Source organism: Vicia villosa, linkage group LG5 (genome assembly GCF_029867415.1).
Source record: "Vicia villosa cultivar HV-30 ecotype Madison, WI linkage group LG5, Vvil1.0, whole genome shotgun sequence".
Lineage (NCBI taxonomy): Eukaryota > Viridiplantae > Streptophyta > Magnoliopsida > Fabales > Fabaceae > Vicia > Vicia villosa.
Genome location: NC_081184.1, coordinates 148,107,738 through 148,119,725, shown reverse-complemented (window position 1 = coordinate 148,119,725; position 11,988 = coordinate 148,107,738). Strand labels below are relative to the sequence as shown.

General features: G+C 33.6%; 2 protein-coding genes across 2 annotated transcripts; one reads left to right on the top strand and one right to left on the bottom strand.

Annotated features, from left to right (window-relative positions):
• The first annotated feature begins 1,338 nt into the window (after positions 1-1,338).
• On the top strand, positions 1,339-2,720 carry LOC131603103 (protein LIGHT-DEPENDENT SHORT HYPOCOTYLS 4-like). The gene has a single exon (XM_058875359.1). It carries the CDS (start codon positions 1,783-1,785, stop codon positions 2,473-2,475), a length of 693 nt encoding a protein of 230 aa, XP_058731342.1. The 5' UTR covers positions 1,339-1,782; the 3' UTR covers positions 2,476-2,720.
• Positions 2,721-3,674: 954 nt separating this feature from the next.
• On the bottom strand, positions 3,675-10,781 carry LOC131603102 (cell division control protein 2 homolog 2). The gene is made up of 9 exons (XM_058875358.1): positions 10,648-10,781; positions 10,503-10,548; positions 10,228-10,412; positions 9,370-9,490; positions 8,078-8,251; positions 5,751-5,914; positions 5,009-5,096; positions 4,875-4,928; positions 3,675-4,202 (listed from the first exon to the last, which is right to left on the bottom strand). Exons 2-9 carry the CDS (start codon positions 10,509-10,511, stop codon positions 4,113-4,115), a joined length of 885 nt encoding a protein of 294 aa, XP_058731341.1. The 5' UTR covers positions 10,512-10,548; positions 10,648-10,781; the 3' UTR covers positions 3,675-4,112.
• Between the last annotated feature and the right edge of the window lie 1,207 nt (positions 10,782-11,988).

Here is an 11,988-nt window from a genome sequence, read left to right as displayed (position 1 = left end):
AAAAGAACTAAATTGGGTCCTCGAGGGATCAGATGTGCTTTCATAGGATATGCATCCAACTACAAAATGTACTTTTAAATATGGAGTCTAATGTAATTGCTGAGTCCCGAGATGTGGAATACTTTGAAAACCTTATCACAAATAATATAGAACCTGAGATTCCCACGAACGAAGAATCTTGTGATAAAAATTCCCCACGGATTTTTGAAATACAACCCGAAAGTCTTTCACGGATTGTTGAAACACAACTCGAGCCTAAGATAAGCAAAAAAGTCCGAAAAGCTAAGAATCTAGGACCAAATGAAATGGATTCTCAACTCATTTCCTTTTGCCTAGTTGAAGGAAATTGCGAGAATGATGTTTATAAGACCTCGTGCTTAAGAAATTGCCTACTGCTATTTCTTAAATAGCCCAAAGACAAGAAGAAACGATCGTTAATTGTCAAAGATGTCACTGACAATGAGACAAAATTGTGAATGGCCATAATAACTGAACACGGAAAAAAAATCATTAAAAATAATAAAACAACCAACTAACCAACCATTGATAATAGTCATTAATGATCATAAAACAACCAACCATCATTATACATGAAAGATGATTAGAATAATTATTAATCTGCGTTAAATTGTCGAATATATAATTATTAGAGTATTGTAAGTTTTAAAAATATAAATATATAATAATATGATATTTAATGATCACATTTATTTTTAATACACATAGAACTCTTCAAAATTATAGTAGTGGAGTGAAAAAATGAGAAGATACTAATAACTTATTAGGCACCCCACACTATGATTGAAGTTTGGAAAGTACAATCCAAGTGCACTACAGTTATTTAGTCTTAAGATTGAAAAAATGACTTGTGATTCTGTGAATGAACTTAATTCATGCCATCATGCTAGACAGAAAACAGTTGCCATAGCACCCGCGTAACTCTTTAATCTTATGTTAATAGACCTATCAAGTGCAAATTGACAATTTTCTGTCCATTCCAATGGTATAAATTGTATTTCTTCTTACTTTACTTAATGAGGTAGGCCAAAACAACTTCCCCCACCTTTCTTTTCTTCCTTTATTTGTCATCAGAATTCACTCAATAAAAAAAGGGTTAAGAACAAATTAAAAAGTCAATTAACTAGGGTGTGATCAATGATTGAGATGGATTAATTTAAGTGATATTCAAACTGCCATCACTTGGTCTCTAATGCATGGACCCCTCTTTTGTCTCCCTATACCTAAGAAATTTGCTACCCCCTATATACCCTATACCTCATCCTAACACTCAAATCATCTTATATTCTTCTTGCTTAACTTTTATAAATTCCTCGTCACCTCTCCCAAATTAGACTCACCTTTTTTTCTTCTCCACATCCACAAGATTGAGTATAGCCTTAGTTAACTAGACCAAGAATTTCAACCAATTATCATCATCTTCATTACTAGATCCATGCATCCACCCATGATCCATGTTACCAAAATCATACCAAACTCCTATCTCTTTCCTTTTGACCACATGCCATGAATTCTAAAATCAATCATTTTTTTCAAACCACCGATTTTTTCCTTCTCTCATCCAGCTAGCTAGCTTTAGACAAATCCCAACCAAACCCACCTGAATAACACTACCTTTTCAACATCAAATATCTCAAACCACTATAAAACCTATATATACACACATATATACATGTATCTCAACTTATACAAAAAACAAAATAAAAACATCTTGTGCTCAAGCTCAATAACACACACATATATATCCTAGCTCAAAACTTTGATATGTCAGCTGCCGTGGCTGCCGCCGCCTCCGCCGCTATCTCCGGCTATCAAAACTCCTCCTCAAGCAGCAGCAACCATAGTGAAGAGTTAATAACTTCACAAAGAATGCAAGTTTCTGTTGCTCCACCATTAAGCAGATACGAGTCACAAAAGCGACGTGACTGGAACACTTTCGGTCAATACCTAAAAAACCATCGTCCACCATTAACACTCTCACGTTGCAGTGGTGCACATGTTCTTGAGTTTCTTCGTTACTTGGATCAGTTTGGAAAAACCAAAGTTCACTCTGAAAACTGTGCTTATTATGGAATCTCACATCCACCAGGTCCATGTCCTTGTCCTTTGAAACAAGCTTGGGGGAGTCTTGATGCTCTTATTGGTAGGTTACGTGCTGCTTTTGAAGAGAACGGTGGTTTATCGGAGATGAACCCTTTTGGAGCACGTGCTGTGAGATTGTATCTTAGGGAAGTTAGAGATGCTCAAGCTAAAGCTAGAGGGATAGCTTATGAGAAGAAGAAAAGGAAGAAGGTGAATGTTCAAAATCAACAAAATAATGGGTCAATGATGGTGGATCAGGATCATGGTATAGTGCATTCAGGGTATGGTCATGGTGGTGGCTATGTTGATCAGTACTCGGTTTTAAATGGGATAGCTTCTAGGAATGCCGCTGCAGTTTCTTACTTCTCAAATTAGTGTATTTAAGATATATATACTTGAATTATTATATATATTACGCATAAGTTACGCATAAGTTTTCATGCATGTGTTGGTAGAATTTGTAGAATCATAAGGGTGTGGTCATTATTAAAGGCTATTATATGAGTTCTGTAGTGTAATAATTAACAGTGAAATTTCGTTCTATCTTATGGTTTGGTTTTTAGGGTAAGGAAAGTTGTAATTTGATTAATGATATTCACTTATTAATCTATTCATTTGGAGCAGCTTGCATTATATGATTCATCTATTATTCGACTTTATTCTTTTCGGCTTGATTTTTAAATACACAAGATATACATGAAAACAAAGGGCATAAAGATTTGATATCTTGTTAATTGAGAAGTTTTTATATTTAAGGAAGGAGTTGGTAGTATTTTTTTTAAGAATTAATGAAGTTTTTTTTGTTGGAAAAAATCAAGGCAAAGTTTTTTTTGTCAAATGATGATTATTTGTTTACGTGAATATGTGTTGAGTCTAATTCAACCTCTACTTAGATTTTAAAGACAGTCATCACTTATAAACTTGTTTTTAAATTTTATCTTGTGGGACTCTTTAAATAAAAACTTACAAATAGTTGTTAAAATTAGTTATTTATTTGTATGATGAAAGTAGATTGTAAGTTAACAAGAGATTTATAAAGTAGTAATAAAAAATTGTAAACTAGAACTGTAAAGTGATAACTAAAACTTGAACTCGTTTAAAGATCTCATTAAATTTAGCAAATATTAGTTACATTAGGTAAGCGCATGAGAATATTTTCAAAACAATAATTAAAGCTCAAGAGAAATATCCAAAATTTCTTTGCATTAGACTTTGAATGGATAACATTTAACAATGAGAGGTCTTAGTTTGTGGTGTTAAGAATCAATCCATCCCATCTGTTGAATGGTGGGGAATATATTTTTACGGTATTCATTCTGCAGAATCAAAGTTTGAATGACCTGCATTAATGAAAAGCTCCCACTGCTTTTCATGGAGAAGATGGTGAAGTGGAGGCTATGCTTCAAGCTTGCTCATTCTACTGTTTTTTTTTCCTTATAAAAAAAATAGAGTGGTTTGCAAAAATTCATTCAGAACTTTGGTTTTTGTAATTTCCAAATAATTAGTGCACAAAGCATATAAGCATAGTGGTGGTGATCACCGCCACGGTGGTGATCATTTTAAAACTACAGCAATTATTGGCAACCATGCATCAATTGTATTTTATTATATTAAAAAATACTTTGGGATACTTCACTCGTACATTTGAATAAGCAGATAAAATCAACTTACAGACAAGAATGTATCAAGTATGTCAAATTTACATGCTCCATGCCAGTAGGAGTAACCATTTGTTCTACAACCACCATTCAGCAATATCTATTAATATTATACATCAAGCAAACAGGAATTTGCTGGTTGCATTGTATTGAGACTAAGGCAAACAAAAAACTAATAGAGAATATAATCACACTCAAGCTGAATATAAAAAAAAAAATCTGTAAGAACCAATAAATAAATATTACTCGGTTCAAAGCATTGAAGATAATATAGCAAGGATAACACACATTTCTGAGCCAAAAACCCAAAACTGCTACACATGATATAGACACCTCTTCCATGAAGCCAGGAACTCAAGGGACAAATTTAATGTCTTTGAAGTATTCATGCTCAAGAGCGCCCCTGGCAGTAATTCTTCTGCTTGGATCCAAGCGAAGCATACTCTGGAATACAACACACAACACATTCATATACTAATGTAAGAACCAATTAAAATCAGTGAAAACAATCATTAGGGAGGGCATAAAACATGTATGTTAATATTTTTTAATTGAAGAACATAAAGCAGAGGACAGTCACTTTCCTTCTCCCTATCCTTTCAGTTCCAAACTTAATCAATTTGAACATTCCTAATGGTAAAATCATGACTGATGAAGTTTGTTATATATGGCCAAACAGAAATGTTTGTGACCTCATATCACCATTTTGCATGGTTAACCTTTTTTCCCAAGTTTGAATAGTGAGAAATGACCTCTAATCGGTCATTGTTTTAACAACTAAAGGTCTACAACATTATGAGAAACATTACCATCTGATACTTGAGCTTTTCTAACTGCTTTGAATGTGGATCTTTAGTTTTATCCTAGTTCTAAAATAACAGTTGGTACTTCCTCTTCATTGATAACAAAATATGCATAACATTTGGTTTCAATTTATCACCGTGATTTTCTTCATTATTTAAAAAAAGTATATCATATTTGATGCTGTCACAGTTAGTACTTCCTCTTCGTTGATAACAAAATATGTAAAACATTTGGTTACATTTTATCACCGTAATAGACACATTTACTTTCTTCATTATTTAAAAAAGTATCATATTTGATGCTGTCACTTACAGATAACAGATCAAGACCAGATGGCTCAAGATTTGGGACTAGAGTTGCTAGGTCCTGCAAAACAAAAAATAAGGTTAAACATGGCAATGGAATCCTAACATTATTTAATGTGAGTTAAAGATACATTGTATTACCTTAGATGGCCATTTCGGAAAGGCTGATTTAAAATCAGGCAATGAAGTCACTCCAGGCCATGTATCTTCATTTGGTGTACCCGTGATTCTTCATATAAGGAACAATGTACAAAATTATAAGCAGACATTATGTACTGTTAATTTGTTAGTTACATGCTTGTTTGAAAGGAAAAATATATTGGCCGAATTATATTAGATTGCATATTTGCAATACTGGCGGTATAAAAGTCCCTGAGCTATATTTTGAAACAAAACTATACACTTTGATCACAAAACATTAACAGAAGATTCTAGTAAAATATGTTACAAATCTCTAAAAGGATCCTTTCGGTTTGCCCATTTTTTTGTCATAAAGCCCTAAACTAGATTACAAAACATAGCCCAAACTCCAATTTTATCCTCATAACTACCAACCAAATCCAAATGGTCTTAAATCTATGACAAATGTCAATGTAAAATACAGGCATCAGAGAGTTCATACCACTTATTATTTGCATTCATCTATCAAAGTAATACATACAGTATTCAGGTCCTTTCATCTGAATCCCTATCTAGACTATTCTAAACAATCATTAAGATTAATCGAAAGTTGGAAAATCACAGTATACATCTGAGCCATAATTCCAATTTAAGTTTGGAGCCTTTTAATGGATTTAGGAGGCATTCTTTGTCCAATTTGCATCTGACAGAATTTTCTATGATATCTAATTAACTGTAAAACTTATGGCAAAAAGCTACATACCTGAATATTTTAAACAATTCATCAATCTCAGAATCCCCAGGAAAAAGTGGTCGCTGGTTTATCATCTCTGCAAAGATGCATCCCACTGACCAAACATCAACTGGGGTAGAATAATGACGGGACCCAAGCAATATTTCTGGAGCTCTGTACCATAGTGTCACCACCTAAAAACAATCGCCAAAACCACAGTATGAAAATAGGAATCAATATCAAGTTATAAAATTCCGTCCACCATTATAATTTATACCTGTTCAAAAGATTTTTATGTTCTTAAATAATCTACTTCTATAAATCTTTTAATTTAATAACTTCAAGCATCTGTGTTTGAAAGAAACATAGACTACCTGGCCCTTGCTTCCCATGTTTACTTGTAGAACTCACTAACTTAATTATTTCATGTATTTAAATTTTCAAATTTATAAGAATGGCAATAATCTCAAAATTAGTTAGATGGATAACATAAAACAGACCATATTATTTTATAGCTCTAATGAGACGATTTCCTTGTCAATAACCATTTCAGCAAAATCATCTAGAGAAGCTCTTTATAATTACTCCTTCTGGCCATTATTATAAGCAAAGATTCTCTTTTTAAGTTCATTGAGTAATGAATGTATCTGGTCTACATAAAAGACCAGATACATTCATTACTCAAAGAACCTAAAAAGAGAATTTTTGCTTATAATAATGGTGGGAGGAAGTATATTACTCTCTGCTAACTATGGAAGTCCCCCTTTACCACTTTTAATCAAACTATCCCTCATATGATAGACTTTTCTCACTAGCCAGTGGCCTACTATAGCCACAATGGTTGTTAAAATCGGGATCTTGATAAAGATCGTTAGGGTATAGAAAAAGCGTAAATCGTAGGATCGTAACACGGATCGTAAGATCCCAACAAATAGACAATTATAAAAATAACTAGGAAAAATTACTTTAACATAAAATTCTCATTAATTTAAATCATCAGTAGAAAATATTTTATACAAAAAAAACATAATAGAAGGTCATTTAAAACATTGCAAGTCCCAAAACCCTAAAATATGTGTGCACAACAGTCAGGATTAATTATGGGTCAGTTTATGGGCTGATTCCAATTGTTTAATGATCTGGTCGAAATAGGTCTAAAGCGGGTAAAAACAAATAATGGATTGTTGGGATCTCAAGATCCCACGATTTAAAGATCTTTCTCTAGGAGTTCAAAGCTCCAGCCAAATTCAAGATCTTTGTGCCACTTAAATCGGTGGCCGGTTGCTGGAGCATAAGATCGTAAGATTTTGGGAGTTAGAGCGAGATCCCGACAACCATGATCTTCTCAACTGACCAAACAATCCTGCATGAGTTTTCATCATTGTTTCCTCAATTTAATAATAATAATAATAAGATATCCAGGAGGAGGGTCCAACAGATAATAAATTATAGTCAAGGAGAAGAAATGATAAACTCACAAGATTTATTGCATTGCTTTAGCATTATAAAATCTTAGAATTTGTGTTGAGCTTAACTCAACCTTATAAAACAGACTTGTAAGGTGAGGATTGTCCCCACTTATAAACTCTTTTCAGGTCATATATCTAAGCAATGAAGGTGTTGGAGGATGCAATGAAGGCAAGCCAAATGCCAAAATTTAGATGGTTAGGGGGGTGCGGGAAGCCCAACAAGTGATCTAGGATATACTCTGATACCATCTCAGAATTTGATTTGGGCCTAAATCATCCCCACGTACCCGGTGATAATTGTCCCCACTTATAAACACAACACATGTCATAATTCTAAGTAATGTGGGACTAAATTCATCCCTTCAGACCCAACACAATAAAGGTGCTGGAAGCTGCAATGAAGGCAAGCGAAATGCCGCAATTTAGGCAGCTAGGGGAGGGCCACAACGAAGGTGGAAATTCCAACACACACTGTCACACTCTAATACCATCTTAGAATTTGAGTTGGGTCTCTCAACCTTACAAAACCGGCTTGTAAGGTGAGGATTATCTCCCACTTACAAACACAACATAGGCCATATTTCTAAGCAGTTTGGGACTAAATCCACCCCTTCAAACCCAACACAATGAAGGTGTTGGAGACTGCAATGAAGCCAAGCCAAATGCCGCAATTTAGGAGACTAGGGGCGGACTACAATGAAGGTGGAAATTCCAACATAGACCAATAAGGTTTCCGACTAAAGTTTGCATTTCAAAATTATTCAAACATTAAAGTTAAGCATGCGTACTTAATTGTCATCTTGTGCATCAGCCCATTAATTTCAAATTTTCAGTATCTCCGTAGATGACCGAATTCCAAAAGCCAACATAAGGTAGAAGCACACAAACCTCATGTGTAAATGTCCTAACAGGAATTCCAAATGCTCTAGCCAATCCAAAATCAGCAAGCTTTAGCGCATTAGAGCTGCGATCTATCAACAGATTTTGTGGTTTCAAGTCTCGGTGAAGAACTCTATGAGAATGACAGTAAGCAATGCCACAGAGAATTTGATAGAGGAACATCTGCAGAAATCATCATTAAACAATTCAAATTCCAAATTAATTGGCCCACTTTGTCACTATTATTAGATTGTCTCTTTTCCAATACGTGATAAAATACATTCATATTAGTGATGAGTGATAAGGTAGAAGTATTTAATCGTGATAAAAAATGCACAATTAAATGGGAAAGGAAACGAAAACACATGTGCTCCAGTGCAGATAATTCATTTCAAAGTTGAGGCAGGCAATGAAAAGGGGGGCAAAAACCTAATGAAAGACAAAAGATGCAAACTAATACATCATTTTTACAGTCATGTGATGCTTTGCACCAGCAAAGAAGACTGAAGTTCCTTCTAATGTAGAAAATATATACGTAATGATCAACAGAGCACGGACATGATGCGAGTATCGGATACGACGTGTATTCAATACGACGATACGTCACTAATTGAATAATATAGGATACAATACATTTAAAATACATTTATAAAACTAAAATTAGACATCTAGTTAATTCATAGTCGAACAAAATACAAACACTAACATAATTTTTAACATGTTACGTGAAAGATTTAAAGAAGGAAGAAAGGAACTTGCAGACAAATCTAAAACTTTCCTTTATAAATAATATTAATAAAACGTAAAAAGAAAGTAATTATTAATCTGAATTAAATTTCATATATCGGTAATTGATAGCAAGAAATTATAGAGAATAAAACCAATCTTAAAAAATGACAAGTATTAGGAAAAAATTAAAGGGAGGGTATTAAAGAAAACGACCGTTAAAAAGTGAGTGAATGACTATGATAAAAATGAAGAGTCATGTATCCGCATCATATGGGAGCCGTTTCGCCGTCGTATCGGAATTTTTTTTTATTTTTTAAAATAAATAAATTCAGATACTCTTTCGATATGTATCGGCGTCGTATCGCAGTGTATCGGCGTATCAAAACGATTCAACTGAGATTTTGACATTCGTGCTTCGTTGGTTATGATTAGTTCATAGACCAAGTTTACTTTTTGTCAAAAACAAAAATACTAATCAATGCCTGATTAGTATTTCTTGCTACTTCGTTACTTTCATAGTCACAAAAAAGCTCAAAATTTCTAAAGAAAACAGAAGTAGAAAAGTCACACACTTTTACTTGTCGTTGATCTTTGGAAAATTCCGGAGATGAATCCATATGCTTCTTTAGATCTAAGTCAAGGTACTCAAAAACAAGATACAATCGCTTCTCACTGTGCACAACATCCTGCAACCTGCCATCCACATAACCATCAACCATAACTCAGTAAGCAAATAGTTAAAGAAGTAGAATAACATTAGGACACCCATGTATGAACTATGAACTAATTGAAACATCATATCCAACAAGACTTAAATCAACAACAGGTTTTCCAGTGCCACCCAATCCTAATTTTAACAGTAAAAATGGAACTAGACTATCACATTGGCCACAAGACAGGGGCAGAATCATGAAGAGCACGGATCACATGATAATGTAGGTAGCATTGCAGCAGCACATATGCAGCATTGGGCTGACCAGGATAATACATATTCAATTCGTAAAGGCATTAACTATCAGCAACATCATCATACACTAGTTTAGCCATGTCAGAATAATCACACAGCTAGACAGCATTTCTCATACGCAGCATCGGATTGACCAGGAAAACACAAATACATATTCAATTCATAAAGGCATAAACTATAGCAGCAACATCATCATACACTAGTTTAGCCATGCCAGAATAATCACACAGACAGAATTGTCCATACGCAGCATCGGATTGACCAGGAAAATTAGACACCAAACACTGTTGTTCTGTGCAGATCTATAACTGTAACACCAATGTACCAAAAACAGCACAAGAGAAACACACACCGAGACTCTATACCTCGCATTAAACACTAATCGTCCAAATTTGAAACATAATATCATTACTCAGAGCATCAATTACAACATCAGCATCCAACACATTACTAATCAGAATACCTAACAATGTTCCGGTGCTGCATTTCTTTCAAAAGCGAAATCTCTCTTATGGCAGTGCTAGGAACCCCCTCATCTTCCTGTTCGAGTCGAATCTTCTTCAAAGCAATCGTCTCATTGGTAACACGGTCCCTAGCCTTGTACACTACACCGTATGTACCTTCTCCTATTTTCTCAACCTTCTCATACTGCAAGAACTCACAAAATCAGCAAAAACAATCGGAGCATATTTTCATATTCGCAAAATGAAATTAAGACTAGAAGCGCGTTTCGCTAACCTGCTCCATCGGAGAAACTCTCAAAGTTCAAAGCGAAGTTCTTGTTCTACGTAACATCAAAGAAAGAGAAAAAAAAATGGAGTGAAATTAGAGAGAATAGTAAACGATTGAAGATGAAGACGATGAAGAAGATCTAAGCAGTTACCAGAGCGAGAAACGGTTACACAGACAGCGCGCCGTATAGTCCTCCCAGTCTCATAGTCTAGTCTCAGTCTCAGTCTCCGCCTCTCTTAAATGTTCAGTCTTTTTCTATTCCTCTTATTCTTACCCTCATTTCTTTTACTCTTTTCTCTTTTACTCTTTTGAATAATAAAAATCAATATTGAATTTTAATTTTAATTTTTTTTCTTTCTACCAATGAATTTTTTTTTATGGCTCTACCAATGAATTTATTGTTACTATTATTTGATTTTTTTTTCCTTTCTACCAATGAATTTATTGTTACTAGTTAAAACTACTTAAAAATCCGCGCAAATATACGGATAATTAAGATTAGGTAAAAATCCGCGCGAATGTACCAATAATTTTATTAGTAGTAGTGATAAAGTTAGTTAAAAATCGCGCGAATACATATAAACATTATAGTTATTAGTAGAAAATTAGATTGAAATTCGCGCAAATACATTTTAAATGATACAATTAATAATATTAAATTAAAGAAAATTATTAATCAATTTAAATTGATTAATTTATTAATGTGTTTGAGATAAAACATTAATATCAATTTTACTCATTAATAATGTATTATATTTATTTATCACTCATTGAGGTATCAAGTATTTATTTATTAAACTCCTCAAATTATTTTTTACTGTTCATAAAATTTACATTAAAAGCAATTTTTTTATAATTAACAAATATTGAAATTTGATCTTACTCAACAAAAAATAGGTTTTTGAAATATTGACAAAAACTTCTCTATTTCATGAATGAAAAGGGTTTGCAAATTTCAAAGAAGAATATAGCAAAGTCAGTGTGAGAGGGTGAAGTTACAACGGTGGCAAATTTGTTCGTTGATCCTTATAATAGTGATTACTGATAAGAATTCTAAAGTTTAATGTTTGATTTGGTTTTACCGACTACTTTGTTTATGTTTTGTTTTTTTCTCTATCTTTCTTCTTCTTATGATTCTTAATTTTTTTAATATATTTTGATTGGATTAAATGATGGAGCGAGTCATGAAGTGCCAGTTTTCTCATTTCATGAAGTAAATATACATTTTACTCTAGCAACCCTTGAAATTCTTCGTTCAGGGGAAGGGCGTAAAGTGTCCCGAATACCGGAGGATATTTCAACTTATTTTTTGGATTAAATGATGAAGTGGTGAGTCCCTTCTCCCGATGTTTTTTTTAATCGCAATCATGTTAGCCACAGATTGTGGGTCTTTGGAGTTATGAATTGTTCTTCTTCTTGGAGTTACCATTTCTAATGTTGGAGTAAATGGTTTAAACGTTATCTTCGTCAGTGCAAACAACCTAAATGTTAC

What these genes read in the sequence shown, in the direction of transcription:
- LOC131603103 (XM_058875359.1), top strand. Translation starts at nt 1,783, where the DNA reads ATGTCAGCTGCCGTGGCTGCCGCCGCCTCCGCCGCTATCTCCGGCTAT.
- LOC131603102 (XM_058875358.1), bottom strand. An exon ending in GAATTGTTTAAAATATTCAG is followed by an intron (nt 5,097 to 5,750) that starts GTATGTAGCTTT and finishes CCTTATATGAAG; the next exon opens with AATCACGGGTACACCAAATG. An exon ending in TTCCGAAATGGCCATCTAAG is followed by an intron (nt 4,929 to 5,008) that starts GTAATACAATGT and finishes TTTGTTTTGCAG; the next exon opens with GACCTAGCAACTCTAGTCCC.